The sequence below is a fragment of the Hyperolius riggenbachi genome, chromosome 11, assembly GCF_040937935.1.
Source record: "Hyperolius riggenbachi isolate aHypRig1 chromosome 11, aHypRig1.pri, whole genome shotgun sequence".
Taxonomy (NCBI): domain Eukaryota; kingdom Metazoa; phylum Chordata; class Amphibia; order Anura; family Hyperoliidae; genus Hyperolius; species Hyperolius riggenbachi.
This window is the reverse complement of record NC_090656.1, coordinates 10,338,536-10,360,577: the sequence shown is the minus strand read 5'-3', so window position 1 is coordinate 10,360,577 and position 22,042 is coordinate 10,338,536. Positions and strand designations below refer to the sequence as shown.

General features: G+C 44.9%; 1 protein-coding gene across 1 annotated transcript in view; it reads right to left on the bottom strand.

Moving 5' to 3' along the window:
* The window catches only part of LOC137538542 (fatty acyl-CoA hydrolase precursor, medium chain-like), a 48,526-nt gene extending 37,527 nt beyond the window's left edge, over nt 1–10,999 (bottom strand). Inside the window, exons 1-3 of the mRNA XM_068260778.1 lie at nt 10,802–10,999; nt 5,605–5,809; nt 1,759–1,894 (exon numbers count right to left, since the gene is read on the bottom strand). Of these exons, the coding sequence (XP_068116879.1) occupies nt 1,759–1,894; nt 5,605–5,809; nt 10,802–10,862 (402 nt within the window). The 5' untranslated portion in view covers nt 10,863–10,999. The remainder of the gene's footprint in view (nt 1–1,758; nt 1,895–5,604; nt 5,810–10,801) is intronic.
* Nucleotides 11,000–22,042: the final 11,043 nt, after the last annotated feature.

Genomic DNA, 22,042 nt, shown 5'->3' with positions numbered 1-22,042 from the left:
ATGAGAAATCTATTCCTTTTCACAAACGGACCATCAGGGGGCGCTGTATGGCTGATATTGTGGTGAAACCCCTCCCACGGGAACAAGAAAAGTACGTACTCTTGGCAGTTTCCTGTTTGTGAACCTTGCTGCATTGTGGGAAATAGCTGTTTACAGCTGTTTCCAACTGCCAAAACAGCATGCAGCAACTAATCGGCTGCCAGCAGTAAAAATGTTCACTGGAGTTCCTCTTTAAGAGTGCCTCTATCTGAGGGCCCCATCATCACTAGCTACTCCACTGCTTCTCGGTTTCAATGTACTGTAGACGTATATGTATCACATATGTATATGTATTATATGTATCATATATATCCTACGTAGGGGGATAGTCTTGTACTAGGGATGCTGAAGTCGCTTCCGTGGAAAGGAAATTTCCGCATTCCCGATAGGAAATCACATCAGATTAAAGGCGGTATTCATCGTAAATCGCGGAAATCTCCGCTCTACCGATAATCGTAATTTTAAGCCAATCAGAAGACTCGGGATAAATCAGCCAATCAGAGAACGAGGATTTGTAGTGCAATAAGCGGTAGTGGAAATTTCCGCAGAAATCCGCCATACCAATAGTTGATAATTTTAAGGCAATCAGAAGATTCAGAATGAATAAGCCAATAAGACAATTAAGATGTGTAGTGCGGTAAGCTGTAGGCGGAATTTTCTGTGGAAAATGGAAATCCATGGAAGTCTACGGAAATCGGAATACCGTCTGAATCGGAAATCGGAATACTGCTAAGTACCTTCAGAATACGGAAATCAGCATTTACGACTATCCCTATCTTTTACACTGACGGGAATTTTAGCAGCAGCAGCCCAACTCACCAGCGGCGTAACCATACGTACGCCCGTCAGCCGCCCACGAGCGCCATTTGGATGTAAATAATATGCAGCCAGATGGCAGCGTTTGTAACTCCAGGCGTGTCAGCGCTTGAGACACGGTGGAGTTACCCAGTGGAAGAGAACCGCAGAATGTCCTGTCTGGGCGTGGCTGCGGCTGCGCTCAGGTGTGACTCCATGGGGGGGGGGGGGGTGGGCACCTGTCCACCGCGGCTACCAAGCGTTAACAAGTGCCCAGCCAGTGCAGGAGAGCATCCGACAGGCGGTGACTTCACTGCCTTCAACTGCCCGTATGAAAGAAGCCTATGGCCGCACAACAAACAATTAAATGAATTAATTAAAAATGTTCAGTTGTAAAGAAAAGGTTTCTTTTATTTATCAAGCAAAAATTTAAGATAAAATTAAATGGTGTTGGATAGATGAATCATAGGCACAAGCAATTTTTTTTCAATCTTGTTTTTTTATACTTGTTTAGTTTTTTAGTGATTTTTTTTAAATCAATTTCATCAAAAACTACAAGGTTATATTTATATAAAAATATATTTATAAAAAAACAAGGTTTTTTTTTCACTTGTCTCCACTATTTCCCCTAACCAATCTGGTTTTAGTAAAACAAAGTTTTCTGGGGTTTTTTCACAATTTACACAAAAAAATAATTTATGACTGCCATGTTAATAACTTTGCATATTAGGCAAAATTTATAAATGGATTCCGCAAAATACAATTTAATTTCAAAATCGAATGACATGCAATCGTAATTGCAAAATTGAAGTGATATTTCACTTGAGCAGAATTGGCACATTACAACCATACAGTAAATAAGGTTGGCCCGTTGGCTGCATGTGACTCCCCTGTCCTCCATACGCAGTCTTAGGCTCTCCTCACCGGTAGCTTGACGTCTGACTTCCTTTTTGACGGGGTGAACAGGTTCAGGTAGAGGCAGTCCTCTGAAAATGATGTTTGGAACTCGAATTTGAAGCTGTCATTCAGTTCATTCAGCACCTGCGGGTCCTGGAGGCACCTGAAAGGCAGGAATATTAACAGATTAAGGCAGAAAAGTGGTAAAAACTCATCTCCAAGTAGAGATCTTAAAGCAGCAGGATCAGCCATACTACTGTATGCCAGGAAAAAAATAAATTTACAAGTAGATAACTACTTACATAACAGATGTATGGCACTGTCCATGTTTTGATTCCAGTATTTGTTGGAAGAAGTGAGCTTTCAGGGAACGTAGATTTCAAAGGTTGGAGAGTGACGGATGTGCTGTGGCAGGGCATTCCAGAGGAGGGGTGTGGCACTTGAGAAGTCTTGTATACGTGAGTGCGAGAAAGTGATTCTGGAGGAGGATAAGAGAAGCTCCTGTTCTGGTCTGAGATTGTGGTTTGGTTGGTATCTGGAAACTAGTGAGGAGATGTATGGGGGAGAGAGGTTGTGGAAATCTTTGTAGGTTAGGGTTAAGAGTTTAAATTTAATCCTCTCAGTAATTGGCAGCCAGTGAAGAGCTTGATAGAGAAGAGCAGCAGAGGAAGCTGGAGAAGATAGATGGATGAGACGACCAGCCGAGTTCAGTACATTCAGTTCAGTTCCTTGGTAGTCCACCAAGCAATATATTCCAGTAGTCCAAGCGAGTTATAATTAGAGCATGTACCGTAACCGTACTAACATTTTAGTAGTGTCCTGAGTGAGAAAAGGTCGGATGCCGAATGTGTTTTTTGAGTTGGAGCTGACAGCAGATACTTAACTAAGAAGATCACAATCACTGTAAACGTGGACAGATTTTTGTTGCCTTCCCCGATAAACCATGAATCTGAACAACCTTTGTTTTCAGATCTTTAGAGAGTTGCTTTGAGGATACCATACTGACTGTTACACTTTAGAGGAGAGTTATAAAGAAGTAAACATTTACACGCCTTTTCTCATGATTGGACTCACCTGTCTATGAAGTTTAAAGTGAACCCGAGGTGAAGCTCAGGTTCAAAACAAGTTCTTACCCTGCAGAGAGGGAAGCCTCGGGATCCTATTGAGACTTCCCACTCTAGTCTACTCTTATGCACAGTAACACAGAGCCTGGCCCCCATTCAAATCGGGGCTGTGCAGCTTCTCTGCCGTATTAATAGCCGCACTGTAGCCTAGCAAACCCACCCTCTCATGCACAGTACCATGGAGCCTGCAGCACTGGCTTCCTGCGCATACGTGGGCGAGCTCAGTTGGCTTTTGCGCAGCCATGTACAAGGAAGTGGAGCTGCGCAGTCCCGATCTGATTAGCAACAATGCCTTGTCGCTAATCTTCCGGGGAGCTGTGCTCAGCGATGGGGGACATTAGAACAGAGGCGTAGCTAGGATTTTCAGCGCCCTCTGGACAAAATAGTCGTGACCACACATCAGAATGTGGTTGTGGTCATGGGTGGAGTCAAATGTTGTTTAGATTTCCAGATGTCGTCCTTTCCCTATACAGATAGCTATATGTGCCCCCCTTCCCCCTGTTTAGATAGCCAGATGTGCCCCCCCTTTAAATAGCTAAATGCGGCCCCCTTTAGATAGCCAGATATGAACCCTTTAGATGGCCAGATGTGCCCCACTTTTTCTGCTCCTGTTATCGTTTCTGCACTCCTCTGAACAGGGAGGGAGAGAAGCAGGGGCACTTCAGGCAGCCAGCGAGCCGCCTCTCATGCATGTGGAGGTGCAGTGGCCGTGCTGAGCGCCCTCACAGTGCTGCGTCCGGGGACATATGTCCCCTTTGCCCACCCATAGTTACTCCTCTGCATTAGAATAGGATCCTGATCCTGAGGCTTCCCTCTCTTTAGGTAAGTGTCTGATTTTGTGTACCGAACTTCGGCTCAGGGACACTTTAAGGCTTAACAAACTAATCCAGCTGGATCCGACAATAAGTCAGCGGCCATAAATGGTACCAGCCCTGTTTCCAGGGGCGGGCCAAGCATGTGGCCGCCCTGAGCGATGGTGTTAGGGTGGGCGCAGTGATGGAGGCGGGAGCCACGGCCACACTGGGACTCAGACGAGGGGAGGGCGGCCCGACTTCATCCTCCCTTCCTCTTCCCGGGGCATAACCGCTGATACACGATCTACTTCCTGATTAACAGGAAGTAGAGTGTGTATACACGGCTATGCAGAGTAGTGATGGGAATTCCGGCTTTTCTCAGAGAATCGGCTCTTCTGAATCGACTCCCATTAAAGAGCCGGCTCTTACGGCTCTGAATCGGCTCTTAATTAAATATCACTAGACACCACTCAGAATCGGATTAAAAACCCCACCCCCGTCTCCATGCCAACTCCAGACTACTTCTCTGACTGAGGCAATCCCTCCTGCTACTGCTCTGCTTCGCCCCAAACACTCCTACAAGCTGCAAGAGGAGGACTACATCTCCCAGAATGCCTCAGCGCCCTTTATTACACAGCAAATTAGAGCTAAAAGGGGCGGCTGAGGCATCGGCTCTTCTCAGAGTGAGCATCGGCTCCTCTGATTCACTTCAAAGAGCCGGCTCTTAGAGCCGGCTCGTTCGCGAACGACCCATCACTAATGCAGAGGAGACCAGCAGCGAGTGAGTGGAGAATGGAATGAGCAGGGAGGTGAGTTGCTCAATATACAAGGCTTCCCTGCTCTTACTCTGCAATGGAGCGGGGAGCACAGAGGATGGCCCCGGGGAAGGGAGGGAGAAGTCAGGCTGCCCTCCCCGTGGCTGAGTCCCTGTGAGGCCACGGCTCCCCCATTCATCACCCTTGGGGGGGGGGGGGGGCACCTACCTATCGAACATATGCTGGGGGCTCCTACCTTTCTAACCTATACTGGGGACTCCTACCTATCTAGCCTATAATGGGGGCATCTACCTAACATATAATGCTGGTACCTACCTATCTAACCTATACTGCAGGCATTTACCTAGCTAACCTATACAAGGCGCGCCTACCTATCTAACCTATACTGGTGGCACCTACCTATCTAACTTATACTATGGGCACCTACCTATCTAACCAATACTGGGGGCTCATACCTATCTAACCTATACTGTGGGCACCTGCCTAGCTAGCCTATACTGGTGGCAACTATACTGGCTACCTATATTGGAGGAACCTACCTAGCTAACCAATACTGGGGCAACTATACTGGCTACCTATATTGGAGGCACCTACCTAGCTAACCTATACTGCGGGCAGCTACCTATCTAACCTATTCCGGGGGAACCTGCCTATCTAACCTATACTGAGGGGACCTATAGCTGGCTACCTATACTGAGGGGACCTATAGCTGGCTACCTATACTGAGGGGACCTATAGCTGGCTACCTATACTGGGGGGACCTATAGCTGGCTACCTATACTGGGTGCAATTAGACCTGGCTAACCTATACTGCAGGCACCTATATCTGGCTCCATGGAGGTGGGTGCAGTTTTTACACCCTCGCCCTGGGTGCAGTTTAGCCTAGAAACTGCCCTGAATGGTACTCATTAGTTAGAACATGCTCTGTGCAAAAAAATGCCAAACAAACAGGTTGGGGGGCGAATATCCATGAACCAGGAAAAAATATAAAGAGTGATGATGATAAATAGATAAACAAGTTCATTAGTACACAACACAGCAATGTTATTGAAAATGGCAAAACTGCTGTGCTAGTTCTGTAGTGTTCGAGGTGACAGAAAACTATGAACCCATCAGTTGCTGTGCTGACTGACAGAAATGTACGTGTGTAATATATGTAGGCACGATAGGACCACTTACATGGCTGGGTATGTAGAGGCCTCCCTCACTGAGCTCCAGGGCTCCGGCGGTTCCGGGGCTGCAAGCCGTAAAGGTCCAGTCGGTGATTTGGCGAAGGGGATGCCATAAAAAGCGTGCACGGTTCTCTCCGTGTCTTTCACAGCTGCGACTATCCCACGCACCTTCCCGTACTTTGTGTCCACCAGGGGCTTATCCTCATCCTCACCTGAAATCAACAAAGACAAATTTAAAAAACATTTAAAAACTGTTCTTTATCAGATATATTTGATGTTGAAATTTTGCAGCAGCTGCAGTTAAAGAGACTCTGAAGTGAGCAAAAAAAAACCCCCTCTTTTTTCAGAATCCTCTTCAGCAGTATCAGCCAAGATGATTCGCCGCATCACCGCGGCGGTCCGAGGTCTTTATCCCCCCCAAACTTTTAAAGTCGTAGATTTTGCTGCCTGGGGAAGGCAGAGCTTTGGGCTGTAGCTCTGCCTCCAGTCCAATCAATCTGTGCTGATCGCCGCTTCTCCCCGCCCCTCTCAGTGAAAGAAGACTTAGAGGGGTGGGGAGAGGCTGCATTCAGCGGGGATTGACGCGAGTAAGGGCAGAGCTACAGCACAAAGTAGAGATGTGGCGAACGGTTCCCGAACCGTTCGCCGGCAAACATCTCCAAATCCCTGGGGCTCTTACTACTTCCGGGTTGCACTGACCCGGAGTAGTACGCCTGCACTGCCTGGCTGAGCGCGTCCTAGATCGCGCTCCTGTTGCCGGGCACTTTCTGCCCGTGTGCGTGACGTCATGAACCACGTCACGCTCATGCGCAGAGAGTGCCCAGCTACAGGAGCGCCATCTAGGACGCGCTCAGCCGGGCAGCGCAGGCGTACTGCTCCAGGTCAGTGCAACCTGGAAGTAGTAAGAGCTCCAGAGATGTTCGCCGGGCGAACAGTTCGCCACATCTCTAGCACAAAGCTCTGCCTCCTCCAGGAAGTAACGGATGATTCTGCTCGGGGGATTTCAGGGGGGATAAAGACCTCAGACGGCAGCAGGGATGCAGCAAATCATCTTGGCTGATACTCCTGAAGAGGATTCTGAAAAAAAAGGTTTTGTTTGCTCATTTCAGACTCTCTTTAAGGAGGAACTCCAGTAAAAATAATGTAATAAAAAAGTGCTTATTTTTTACAATAAGTATGTATAAATGATTTAGTCAGTGTTTGCTCTTTGTAAAATCTTTCCTCTCCCCGATTTACATTCAGACACTTATCACATGATGGTGACATTTTTACTTCTGGCAGGTGATGTCACTGGAAGGAGATGCTGCTTGCTTTTTTGGCAGTTGGAAACAGTTGGTATTTCCCACAATGCAACAAGGCTCCGACAGTGTGATGTCAGGACCTCAGAGCTGTGAGTCGCTGACATCACACTGTGGGAGGGGTTTCACCACAAAATCAGCCATAGATGGGAAAGGTGGTATCAGCTACTAATTGGAATGAAGTTCAATTCTTGGTTACGGATTCTCTTTAAAGAGACTCTGTAACAACATTTTCAGCCTTATTTCTTCTATCCTATAAGTTCCTATACCTGTTCTAATGTGGTCTGGTTTACTGCAGCCTTTTCTAGTTGCACTGTCTCTGTAATAGATCTAATCTTCTTTTCTTGTCAAGCCTTGCCGAGACAAAGAGGAATGCACTCTCTCTGCTGTGATAGGGAGAAGTTATGCACGCCCCCTGCAGGCTCTCCTGTGTGTGTATGAGTCACAGGCTTGTCTCTGCTCACAGCCAGTGTCTCTGCAAGACTTGTGGAGCTGAGCAATTTCACACAGCTGTGAGTGCAGAGAGATCAGTGCAGAGCTCAGACAAGCAGCTAAGGAAAAACGGGGGAGTAACATCCCAGCAATCAAGTCACCTTTCAGAGGAGCTTCTGCAAACGGGCACCTGCTCTGATGATGTATTTCCTGTTTGGCAGTCATCTTCATTGTTTACATAAACAATGAATAAAACAGTGATTTTATCACCAGGTAAGCAGCAGGAGCAGTGAAAATGTCACAGAGGGGGCTAGGAGAAGACAACAAACAGGCTGGTACGTTATTTTTGTAAGATTTTCACAGTACAGATTCTCTTTAAGAGCTTATGATACAAGAATATGAGTACATGGCGTCACGGTTTGGCGTGGGGAGAGCCGAATAACGGCTCTCCCTGCTGCCGCTAAACTCGGGGGTGGCGTTAAATATATCCCGGCTCGCAACTTGGAAGGAGATGTAATTTGGGGTCTGGCAGCTGCCGGAGCCCCAAATTACCGCGGCATGCTTATCATAGCATTGCTGCTATGACAGCGACCAGCTTCAGTGCTAAGCCCCGCATGCCGAAATAACCTGACTCGCAAAAATATTACTTATTGGACAATAGAGGGCACTGAAGAGATTTATATAATCTGATCTTCTGTATACAGCAAGACCCCCGCTAGATACATGTGCTTGCCGTGTGCTTGAACCGGCGTTAGCAAAAAACTCCCCCCGAGCAGCAGAACTGCTTTCCGATCCTCCTGGTGCCGTCTTCTACGCATCCTACAGCTCCCAGTGGCATTCCTGCATCCTCAGGGTCTGGCTCCATGCATGTCACCTGACCCACTTTGGGGGTGCAGAATGCGTAAGAAGAAGGCGGCCAGGCCGGACGATCGGTGAGTAGTTCCTGCTCCCAAACACACCCAAAATGTTGTTGGTTGTAGTGAGGATCACAATTTGCTAATTAAGATTACGTGAAATTTTGTATCATTTTTCACAATAATGGCCATAAATACGATTTGGACATTCAATCGATTTTTCATAATCCATCCATTTCTTCCTGTAATACAATGACAGCAGCCATGTTGTTTGTAAACATTACACACAGGCAAGCTTATCTGCATCTTCAGCAATCAGGGTGCGTTTCCACTAGTGCGGTGGGAAATCGCCGCGGATTCTCCGCGGACGAATTCGCATGCAGGAGCGAAATCGCATGCAGTTGTATGCGAATTTTACCGCGAATTCGCATACGATTTCGCATGGATGACGCTGTGTGCGAATTTAACCATGTCAGTGCCTGTGAGCTTTTTCATTGATTCCATGCGAAATCGTATGCGAATTCGCATGAAAATTCGCATGAAAAAACACCATGCAAATTCCCTATTAAATACATTGTATGCGAATCGCATGCGTGTGTGCGGTGTCCGAATTCGGATGGCTCTGCTGAGCAGATTTTTCCTGCGCAAAAAAACGCTCCGTTTTCCTGACAAGTGGACACAGGCTCATTCACTTTTATTGGTTATGCGAATTTGCATGCGGGGAACGCATGCAAATTCGCGTTAGTGGAAATGCACCCTCAGTCTGGGAAAATCTCTAGCTAGTAATACCTTCCCCTCCTCCTGCCCAGACTGAGCTCCCATTAACCCTTGCTACTGTCTGAAAATGCCAAGGCTCTCTGAAAAACTGTTGGCGAGGCTTGCTTAGTTTATAGGGAATTAGAGTATTAAAGCAAAAACAAAAAAGTATTTGGCTTGAGGAATGCCCTATAAACGATAGGAAATGAACACAATTATGCAATGAGTAAAAGTTTATCTCGGATCCACTTTAAGGCGAAGACTAACCAGCAAGCTCATGGTGACCCAGAACTCATTGGAGTGTGTAAGGGACTACAATGGTCCTAAAAGCCCCCTTACTAAGATGTTAAGAAAAACAAAAATTTGCTTTCCTAAAACAGAAAGAATTTGCGATAATTCAGGTTGGAGTGAGCTCGAGATGTCTCCCAGAGCATCACTGCTGAATATATGCAAATTAACCATTGTACCCTTAGAAGCTAAACACACCTACAGACCCGCTGGAATGCAATGATGTGTCAGCTTGTTAAATTGTACAGAGCCATAATAATCCAACATGCATACAGACTGTTTCGGATTGTTTGATCCTCATCAGTGCATGGCATGGATTAATTTGGCTCTATGGAGTAGGGCTTGTAAACCGAGAGGTACAGACTAACCAGCAAGCTCATGGTGACCCAGAACTCATTGGAGTGTGTAAGGGACTACAATGGTCCTAAAAGCCCCCTTACTAAGATGTTAAGAAAAACAAAAATTTGCTTTCCTAAAAGGCAAACTTTAAGGCGAAGAGTGTGAACAAGACAAAAAATTTCAAAAAGACCTTGTAGTTTTTGAGACAATCAGTTTTTAAAATTGATTCACACTATAAGAGCATTTAAAGCGCTAGAGATTCGAAAAGCTCTTGCTAATGCAATGCTATGGGGGATTATAAAATCACATCGCTCCAGTGTGAACACGCACATAGGATAACATTAGCAAGAGCTTTTAAAATCACAAAGAGCTTAAAAAAGCTCTTGTAGTGTGAACGAGTCCTCAAACTCAGAAAACCATGAGTTTAAATAACATTTTTCCTTTCCGTTTTCATAATTGATTATCTCAAAAACTATAAAGTCTTTTTGAAAAATACTTTTTAATTTTTTTACTTGTTCCCACTCCAGTGAAAGTAATGTAATAAAAAAGTGCTTCCTTTTTACAATAATTAGGTATCAATGATTTAGTCAGTGTTTGCTCATTGTAAAATCTTTCCTCTCCCTGATTTACATTCTGACATTTATCCATGGTGACATCTTTACTGCTGGCAGGTGATGTCAGTTGCTTTTTTGGCTGTTGAAAACAGCTGTAAACAGCTATTTCCCACAACCCAATGAGGTTCATTGACGGGAAACTGTCAGAACCATGGTCCTGACATCACACTGTGGGAGGGGTTTCACCACAATATCAGCCATACAGCGCCCCCTAAAGATCCATTTGAGAAAGGGAAAAGATTTCTCATGGGAAAGGGGGTATCAGCTACTGATTGGGATGAAATTCAATTCTTGGTTACGGTTTCTCTATGTAGCAATTTTGGTGACAATAGCATGTATGGGGGCTTTGATATTATCCACTAAATTCAGCATGAAATGACGGGAGGGGAACGCTCAGCCAGAATGAAGAGGGGAACGCTCTGAGCCACGGACTGACAGAGGAGCGCAGCCACCAATACAGGAGAGATGCTTCTCTTCTGAAGACGTGGTAATTGCCCAGATATCCCCAATGGCAGCGCTGGCCGTGCCCCGCCCTAAGCATATCCAGGGAATGTCATTGAAAATCAGAGCTAGCTAGCAGATACATCCAGACACGATCTATTCATAAACGAGGGGTAAGTTACCTGTCACGAGGGAGCCCAAGACAAGGGGCCACAGGAGGAGAACGTGGAGCAATGAGGCCATGAGCGTCAGCGCTGAGGACGGAGAGGGCAGATGAGTTCCTCCAGCAGAGGCTGTTCCTGCAGGACTGGGTGAGAGGAGACAGCCGGGCACTGTGTACCTTATTGCTGCAATCTCACTGCACACAGCTTTAGAGCCAGGAGCACATCTGTCTGATAAGCTGGTGATGGGGGGACGGGCTTGTAGGATAACTCATTACTTGGCACAGAACATCATTATATCTGCACAGGGCAGTCATCAGTGGCTGTACGCACAAATATGCAATGAACTTTTTAAAAAAGAATATACACTTTGAATGAGGGATAATCGTCAGTTCAGGAAGAGCTGGTGCCACCATCTCTAAAACGATGACTTTTAGGATTTTCTTCTTGCCCTGTCAGTATCTCGGGTGTTTAGAGAGCGGTAGATGAGGAAAAACCTTCAAAGTATAAGGACTATTCTGGTGGAAAAAGGCTGGTGAATGAGAGAGGTGAAAGGCGAGTCCACAGCAACAGAAGGGCAACAACATGACAACTTACAGCTGTATTCAATGCAGGTGCGTCACAAAGCCTATCCCAACACATAAGATGAACTTTGCAAAGGATGGGCTTTAGCAGCAGGAGACCAACAAGAGTGCCTTTTGTATAACAGAAAAATGTGAAAAGGCACGTTGTTGGACCTTGCTACTGTGCTTAATCGGTCTCAAATTGGTTTAAGGAACATCAGTCGGAGTTGAACCTGCTTCCATGGCCAGCTCAGTCCCCTGACCTCAATGCTACTGAGCATTTGTGGGACGAAGTCGAAACATCACTTCAAAGCTTGGAAATGCCACCATCCAATCTGACCCAACTTGGAGCTGCCGTTATGTCAGTATGGGCTAACATTCCTCAGCAAGGGTATTATTTATTTATACATGTGGGGCAGTGGTGTAGTTACACCGGGCCGCAGCCTTTACAATTGCTGTGCCCCCCTTCCCAATTGCTAACCCTCCCTCCAATGCAGGGGTGCTTCCTCCAGACTGTTGTGCCCATCCCCATTTGTTATGTTACTCCTGGTAGATGGTCCCCCATGCTGTCACTAAGGGGTGGGAGGGAAAGGGGTGTGACCACTGGGGCCTCCAGCAATGTGATGCTAAGGTGACCCATGATTTCTCAATATTACCTTTGTGTCTATGTGTAAGGGGGGGGGGGTGGATTTGTCACAATTTGTATATATTTGACCAATGGAACTTTTTTTATATGTAGTATTCAACTCCAAGTTGTCCTTATGTTCGCCCTAAACAGAACTGTATTCAGGCCTTGCCTTCCCATAGTACCCTGTGACACCCACCACCACCCATCATAATGCCTGGGGCCCTCCAATCAAAGAGGCGATCCTCTCCTCCACTGTAAGGCTTGGTGGTGTATTCTCCACAGTCAGCATGCAACGCATGAGCTGGCGTGGAGGAGGTACACACACTAGCACAAGGAAACAGGCTATCCCTAGTATAGTGGAGGGGAGGACTGACTCCAATAGGAGATTGTGGCGCACAGAGCCGGTGCAGATCTGACAGCCACAAACAATGCTTTCGTTATAACGTCTCAGCGCAAAGTAGCGCTGAGCGCATAAACCAGAACTGAGGAGATCAGGACAGGTAGACAGAATGAACGCTTGCTAGCTAGCGGCTACTTAGCGACAGCAAGCGTCCAAAACCAGACAGACTGGAATGAGGCAGCCAATGCGATGCGGCGATGGCGTGCCTCACAAAGACAGGACAGGATAGTCAGAAAATAGCAGGATTAAGATAGATGAACGTAACACAGATAAATATACAATAAGCATGTTTTCCTAGCGTATTACAATTACAGCTATCAATGAAACTATTTGTAACGTCTGACTAACATATGTATATATCGGCAATGAACCGATATATGACATAAGCAGGAACGCTGACTAGGAATGGAGTAACACAGGGAACAGGACTCAGAAGGATTCGCTATCTCTTCGCAGAGATGAACGCAATCCACAAACGGTAACAGAACAGGATTCAGAAGGATTCGTTATCTCTTTGCAGAGATGAACGCAATCCACAAACAGTAACAGAACAGGATTCAGAAGGATTCGTTATCTCTTCGCAGAGATGAACGCAATCCACAAACGGTAACAGAACAGGATTCAGAAGGATTCGTTATCTCCTCGCAGAGATGAACGCAATCCACAAACAGAACCAGGAGCAGGGTAACTACCTCAGCACGGGTGGTCACGGTACGCGCAACCTACCAAAACGTGCTGGAAAGCTGACTAACTGCACACAGGATATAAACAGTTCGTGTACGTATACATCAGCAACACTGATGTATCAACGCAACACAAATACAAGGAAAATAATAAACGTGCTGGTATGCATATATATAGGCAATGAACCAATATATGATGCAAAGACCAGCAAAGTATCTTTATAACATGAAACACGATCGGGGGCTAAAGCGACAGCAAGGCAGGCTTAAGCTGAAGCTATGAAAACCCAAGGAAACCCTGCAGGAAGCAGATCTTTATACTGAGGTCATCCAATGGGAGCAGACATGCAGATTCCCACACAGGTGAATGATAATCAGTCACAAGCTGACAGCAGGGAAAGACAGACAAAGCTATGCAGCTTGCATGGAAATAGATCAGAACTGCCTGAGCTGCAGCACTACTACTTCCAGCAACAGCTGCTGCAGCAGCGATCATTACAGTACCCCCGCCTTTAAAAGCGGATTCCAGACGCTTTTCAAAACCGAAATTCCCAACAAAACAGTCTGACTGATAATTCATGATGACCGGGACAGCCCGGCAAGACCGAATTCCAGAATCAGTCCCCACAAGACTGGACCCATCAGAACCAGAACCTACAGAACCACGCCCATCAGTACCACAAGCCCCAGTGTGACACCCATCAGAACCATGATTTCCAGAAGAAAGCCCTCCGAAATTCCCTGAGCGATACCCACCGCCTTCCAGGAACCGTTCAGAAACGCCAAAGCCTTTGCAATGCCCACCGGTACTGTCTTTACCAACACAAAACCCACTGTTGAACCAGTCCAAGGCACCAGGACAGGTTTTCTCAGAGACCTCCCAGAACACCTTGAAGCTCCAAAGAGATCCCCATAGGTCAGAACGCCCCTTAGGCTCACATGGAGAACTATCAAGAACCCCTATGGAACCTAGGGCAATTCCCGAGTCAGGGCCACAAGGACAAACATCAATATCAGGGCTTTCAGGGACCAGAACCATCTCTGGGCATGCAGGCAGACTGGCAACATCAGAACGTGTTCCCACTAAGGAAGCATCAGAGCACGCTAACACCTTAGACACACTTGGGCATTCTGGCACACAAAGAACATCTGGGCACACCGGCACAAGAGAAACCTCTGGGCATGTCAAGGAACTGTGAGCCTCAGGGTCAGCCAAGACAGGACCAAAACCAGGACTGGCCAAAAAAAAATCATCATGACTAAACTTCGCAACTACTGGACTTTTACACGAGAATGCTGGATCAGACTTAGATGTCGCTGATTCCAGCAAAGTCAGTAACAAATCAGATTCAGGGGCACTAACAAGACAGGACAAATCTTCTGATGTATGCACTGAACCAGATAGGGACTCCACAACTACCTCTAGACTGGACAGAGACTCATTTAATACACTGGATTGGAGCTCATGAGGCGCTGCAGAACAAGTCAGTATTGCAGCAGCCCCCACTGGACTAGGCAAAACTGAGGAATTCCCTGGACAGGAAGGGGACTCTGGAACCTCTGCCACAGCGGCCAGAGAACTAGAATCTTTCAGGATACAGGGCTGGGTTTCAGGAACACTCATCAGACCGGACTGAAATTCTGAGATTTCTATTATTTTGACCAGAGAATCAGAATTATCCATGTTACAGGGCAAGACTTCTGAAACATTCAGAGGACGGGGCTGGAGTTCCTCGGCTGTTACAACACTGGAGAGGGACTCAACAACATTGGTTAAATCAGACTGTGTACAGGGCAAGGTATCTGACACACTTGCTGACGAGGACAATATTTCAATGGCTTCTGCTTTGCTGGGCAGAAATTCATCAAGTTTTATTAGAGCAGACTGTAATTCCAAAACAGCTGCTAGACAAGTGAATATTACTGCAACACCAACTGAGGTAAGCAGTGCTTCAGCCTCCTCTGCTAGAGGGTTTAAAGTATCCAAAATACTGGGTGAAGCATAAGACTCTGCGACCACAGCTTCACTGGACAGGATCACTGAACAGTCCATATTGCAGGGCAAAACCATGGAAGCACCTGCTGGACAGCATAATGATTCTGTGACCTGAGTTTCATTGGAGAGATCTACTGCACAATTCATGGTACAGGGCAAATTTATTGGAAAATTTTCTGAACAAGGTAATAATTCTGCGATTTCAGGTTCACATAGCAGATGCTCTGAGCTATTCACGAAACTAGAGCGAGGTGTAGAAACAGGAAGATCAAGACACAATGTTTGCGCATCTGCTGGATCAGACAGGAGTTGAACTTTATTAACACAGGTAATTTCTGCAGAAGTGTTTGCAGAGACAGGCAAGATTTTTCTGGTGTCTGTTTCACTAAACAAAGAGTCATGAGTACTGGCTAGGCTGGACTCGGAAGTCAGCAGGACCTCTGGATTCTCTGCTGAGAAATTTGCGCAGGGCAAGGTTAAGAATGTATCAGTGGCTTCTGTTTTACTGGGAAGTAACACTGAGTTATCCATGGTACAGGGTGGAATTGCAGGAACTTCAATTTCACACAAAAAGAGCTCCGAATCACCTGCTGAATCAGCCAAAGGTGCTGAAGCAGGCGGGTCAGAACGCCAAATTTGCGAATTCGGAGTCACATAAAAATCATCCAAAATCAGTTCCCACACATCAATCAAGGGAGCCACACAGTCATACCTACACACACCAGCCTCTATTAGGTTATAGGCTGACTTAATGCATGCGTTCAAAACCATTTCACTTTTTGCACTGTAAAATTGACAAAATGAACTTGAATCATTCTTCCATTCACAGACCAGGGCTTCCATCTCTCCCCTCTCGAATGGAGGATCCCATGCATACTTAATAGCGAAACCTTTAGGCTGATCACAGTCTGCAGATATGATTGTGGCAGGCACATGTATAGGGTTAATTAGCAGGTGATTGGCAGATTCCTTATTCTTAAGAATCTCCAATACCTGTAGCAAGTGTTGAACTGTAGTGTATGCAAACTTCCCTTGGTTCACAAATAAGTTGATTTGTTCAATACTCTGTAATATCTCATCATAATCATACTCAGATAATTCTTTTAAACAAAAATCTTTATTTTCCCTAGCCAGGGAGGAAAGTTCATTAGTAGTTTCATAAGTCCATTTAACTCCCCTGAAAGACAATTGCATTTCATTATCTGTTAATGGCAGAATCTCATTATAGGTCTCAGTCGCTAAGGATAACGATTCTGCAGATTGGACACGTTTCTTAGAACGTTTGCGTTTTGCCTTTGACCTTGCGGTTTTTGGTGATTTATTCAAAGCTGCAGGAAAATTATCAGTAACACTTTCTGCTTGCTGCTCATTCTTGCAAGCAATTGAAGGAGCAGCTGATTGGCCTGCTGCCAGGAGTTCATTAAGAGGAAAAGGCAATGGATCTATGCGCAACCAGTTATGGATCACAAACGCTAGAAATTCCAGTGGTCTCTCTTTCAAATCGGAATGATTGAGAACATCAAATGCCCACTGGAATAATTCCCCTTTAAACAAAATATAACTTAGTTGGAGTGCCCAGGTTGAAACAGGAGTCGCTTGGAGATCAGGATTGGCCAGGAACCTGGCACATTCAGAGAAAAACTCATTTTCTGTTTCAGAGCTAAGTTCTTCAAATTTCTTAAAGGAACAGGAACCATAATTAACAGTGTCATACTTTCTGGGAATCCCCCCCACAATGGGGATTGGTAATGGGGTTTTCATAATGTAAGGCTTGGTGGTGTATTCTCCACAGTCAGCATGCAACGCATGAGCTGGCGTGGAGGAGGTACACACACTAGCACAAGGAAACAGGCTATCCCTAGTATAGTGGAGGGGAGGACTGACTCCAATAGGAGATTGTGGCGCACAGAGCCGGTGCAGATCTGACAGCCACAAACAATGCTTTCGTTATAACGTCTCAGCGCAAAGTAGCGCTGAGCGCATAAACCAGAACTGAGGAGATCAGGACAGGTAGACAGAATGAACGCTTGCTAGCTAGCGGCTACTTAGCGACAGCAAGCGTCCAAAACCAGACAGACTGGAATGAGGCAGCCAATGCGATGCGGCGATGGCGTGCCTCACAAAGACAGGACAGGATAGTCAGAAAATAGCAGGATTAAGATAGATGAACGTAACACAGATAAATATACAATAAGTATGTTTTCCTAGCGTATTACAATTACAGCTATCAATGAAACTATTTGTAACGTCTGACTAACATATGTATATATCGGCAATGAACCGATATATGACATAAGCAGGAACGCTGACTAGGAATGGAGTAACACAGGGAACAGGACTCAGAAGGATTCGCTATCTCTTCGCAGAGATGAACGCAATCCACAAACGGTAACAGAACAGGATTCAGAAGGATTCGTTATCTCTTTGCAGAGATGAACGCAATCCACAAACAGTAACAGAACAGGATTCAGAAGGATTCGTTATCTCTTCGCAGAGATGAACGCAATCCACAAACGGTAACAGAACAGGATTCAGAAGGATTCGTTATCTCCTCGCAGAGATGAACGCAATCCACAAACAGAACCAGGAGCAGGGTAACTACCTCAGCACGGGTGGTCACGGTACGCGCAACCTACCAAAACGTGCTGGAAAGCTGACTAACTGCACACAGGATATAAACAGTTCGTGTACGTATACATCAGCAACACTGATGTATCAACGCAACACAAATACAAGGAAAATAATAAACGTGCTGGTATGCATATATATAGGCAATGAACCAATATATGATGCAAAGACCAGCAAAGTATCTTTATAACAAGAAACACGATCGAGGGCTGAAGCGACAGCAAGGCAGGCTTAAGCTGAAGCTATGAAAACCCAAGGAAACCCTGCAGGAAGCAGATCTTTATACTGAGGTCATCCAATGGGAGCAGACATGCAGATTCCCACACAGGTGAATGATAATCAGTCACAAGCTGACAGCAGGGAAAGACAGACAAAGCTATGCAGCTTGCATGGAAATAGATCAGAACTGCCTGAGCTGCAGCACTACTACTTCCAGCAACAGCTGCTGCAGCAGCGATCATTACATCCACCTTACCGGTGGCAGGCAGCCCATAGTCCTTATATAAGCAGGGGGCTTGCACTCAGCACTTGAGATGTGCTGGAGCCTTGATATATTGGGTTAAGCTATTACACACGATCAACAAAAACAACAAAAGTAATTTGAATCGTCGGACAAACAACAGATTTCTACGTACAACAATTGTGTAAAAAAAATATAGCAAAACCACAAGTGACCAATATCTGGCATTTTTCCCAATCTATCCAGTATTATTTGTGTACTATTGTGTAGCCGGCCATGTGTGTACAATGTCGTTCAAACTACATTATTCTACAGAATGCGCTCCCATGTCGTGCATAATATCACTTCCGCCTGCGCGCACAGTATTTAACCACTTCACCACTGAGGGTTTTTTCCCCTTTAGGACCAGAGCAATTTTCACCTGTCAACGCTCTTCCCTTTCTTTTGGCAATAACTTAATCACTACTAATCACAACAAAATACAGTGGTGTGAAAAACTATTTGCCAAGTTCCTGATTTCTAATTCTTTTGCATGTTTGTCACATTTAAATGTTTCTGCTCATCAAAAACTGTTAACTATTCGTCAAAGATAACATAATTGAACACAAAATGCAGTTTTAAATGATGGTTTTTATTATTTAGTGAGAAAAAAAAACTCCAAATCTACATGGCCCTGTGTGAAAAAGTGATTGCCCCCCTTGTTAAAAAATAACTTAACTGTGGTTTATCACACCTGAGTTCAATTTCTGTAGTCACCCCCAGGCCTGATTACAGCCACACCTGTTTCAATCAAGAAATCATTTAAATAGGAGCTATCTGACACAGAGAAGTAGACCAAAAGCACCTCAAAAGCTAGACATCATGCCAAGATCCAAAGAAATTCAGGAACAAATGAGAACAAAGTACTGTAATTGAGATCTATCAGTCTGGCAAAGGTTATAAAGCCATTTCTAAAGCTGTGGGACTCCAGCGAACCACAGTGAGAGCCATTATCCACACATGGCAAAAACATGGAACAGTGATGAACCTTCCCAGGAGTGGCTGGCCGACCAAAATTACCCCAAGAGCGCAGAGAAAACTCATCCGAGAGGCCACAAAAGACCCCAGGACAACATCTAAAGAACTGCAGGCCTCACTTGCCTCAATTAAGGTCATTGTTCATGACTCCACCATAAGAAAGAGACTGGGCAAAAACGGTCTGCATGGCAGATATCCAAGGCGCAAACCACTTTTAAGCAAAAAGAACATTAAGGCTTGTCTCAATTTTGCTAAAAAAAACATCTCAATGATTGGCAAGACTTTTGGGAAAATACCTTGTGGACCGACAAGACAAAAGTTGAACTTTTTGGAAGGTGCGTGTCCCGTTACATCTGGCGTAGAAGTAACACAGCATTTCAGCAAAAGAACATCATACCAACAGTAAAATATGGTGGTGGTAGTCTGATGGTCTGGGGTTGTTTTGCTGCTTCAGGACCTGGAAGGCTTGCTGTGATAGATGGAACCATGAATTCTACTGTCTACCAAAAAATCCTGAAGGAGAATGTCCGGCCATCTGTTTGTCAACTCAAGCTGAAGCGATCTTGGGTGCTGCAGCAGGACAATGACCCAAAACACACCAGCAAATCCACCTCTGAATGGCTGAAGAAAAACAAAATGAAGACTTTGGAGTGGCCTAGTCAAAGTCCTGACCTGAATCCTATTGAGATGTTGTGGCATGACCTTAAAAAGGCGGTTTATGCTAGAAAACCGTCAAATAAAGCTGAATTACAACAATTCTGCAAAGATGAGTGGGCCAAAATTCCTCCAGAGCGCTGTAAAAGACTTGTTGCAAGTTATCGCAAACGCTTGATTGTAGTTATTGCTGCTAAGGGTGGCCCAACCAGTTATTAGGTTCAGGGGGCAATTTCTTTTTCACACAGGGCCATGTAGGTTTTGAGTTATTTTTCTCACTAAATAATAAAAATCATCATTCAAAACTGCATTTTGGGTTCAATTATGTTATCTTTGACTAATAGTTAACGGTTTTTGATGAGCAGAAACATTTAAGTGTGACAAACATGCAAAAGAATAAGAAATCAGGAAGTGGGCAAATAGTTTTTCACACCACTGTAATCTCCAATTAGGCTTTCTTTAGGCTATTCTAAATGCATTTTAATGGGAATAATAGGGGGGAAAAAATGAAAAAATTCATTATTTCTCAGTTTTCGGTCATTATACTGTATTTTCAAAATAAAACATTCTGCTGTGGATAAAAGCCACACATTATTTGTCCTGGTTATTGCAACGTTTAAAATAATTTACGAGTACAATGTATGGCACCAATATTCTATTTGCAAATAAAGGTGCTATGAGTCCATCACTAATTACAAACCCTTAATTAAAAAATTACAGTAATGTACCCTCTTGACATACATATTAAAAAAAAGTTCAGTCCCTAAGGTAACTATTTATATATATTTTTATTGTTTATTTATTTATTTATTTGTGTACTGTGGGAAAGTGTGGCAGGGAAAGAGTTATTTTTAAATGTAAGTGTGGTTCTTTTTATTAAAATTAATGTATGCAGGTGTAATTTTACTATTTACTATCGCGCATTATTTCCTACTATATGTGAACAGGAAGTAATCCGTGGAGGTGTTACTTGCTAAGTGACGGCCGTCGATCATTGACACCAGAACTTAGATCAGTTAATGGGAACTGTGTCCCTGGTGATCACTGGGGGACCTGAGGGGAGATACATGAATGGGAACAAGGAACCCGTTCATTAATCTAACGATCGGCGGCAGAATCTGTTTATAGTATTCAAAATCTGTTGCCCGTCATACTACACAGAAGTGGTGAAATTGGCCAATCGTTGGGCAATCAAAATTTGTATAGCAGTACCAGACTTAAGTTAATTTGATTAATCATTGGTGGTATTAGCTTGTTTAATGCTGCAATGAGGGGTCATCCTCAGATCTTGTCCCAGTGCGACCTTCCATGCCTGATGAGGGGAATGAACTGTGGTTCTTGGTTTATTTTTGTGCACTATTGGACTATTGTGTAGTTGTGTATCTGTGTCATCATCACACTTGAATTTATTTTTCTCCAGACTCATCCAGACCTTGTTTTTACCATATGGACCAGAGCTGTTTTGACGTTTTAGCTATGTCCCTATTTAATCAGCAATAATTTTATCCCTACTGGCGACACCTACATGATCTATATATCGTTTTTTTCAAGACAAACTAGACTTTCATTGACAGGTATTTTGTCCCAAGAAAAACTTTTTCTACACATTTTAATGAGAAAAAGAGGGGGGAAAATGAAAAAATGTATTATTTCTCAGTTTTTACCAATTTCACTTAAGAAGTAAAAAGTGCTACAGTAGATAAAATCCATACCCCCAGTTTTATGCTCCACCAGTATAGATAGCCGGATGTGTCCCCAGTATCACCCCACCCCCAGTATAGCTAGATGTGTCCCCACTATCAGCTCCCTCGAGTATAGCCAGATATGTCCCTTGCATTTGCCATCCCCCAGTATAGACACACAGATGTGTCCCCAGGATAAGTGTTCCCCATTATAGCCAGATGTGCCCCCAGGATTAGCACCCCCCCATTATAGCCAGATGTGCCCCCAGGATTAGCAACCCCCCCCCCCCATTATAGCCAGATGTGCCCCAGTATTGGGTTATCCCCCCACCCCCAGGGTAACCAGATATGCCCCAATTATCAGATTTATCAGACCCGCCCAGTTATCCAGATGTTCCTTTGCAACATTTAACCCTACCCACCCCATTCCTGACCTCTTCAGCCCCTTTATTTTGTTTTCCAGGTGTTCCCCCACCCACCCAGGCAGCCCTCTATGTGACCAGATTGCTTAAAAAAACCTCACCTCGCCCGGTTGCTTTGATCACTCTACA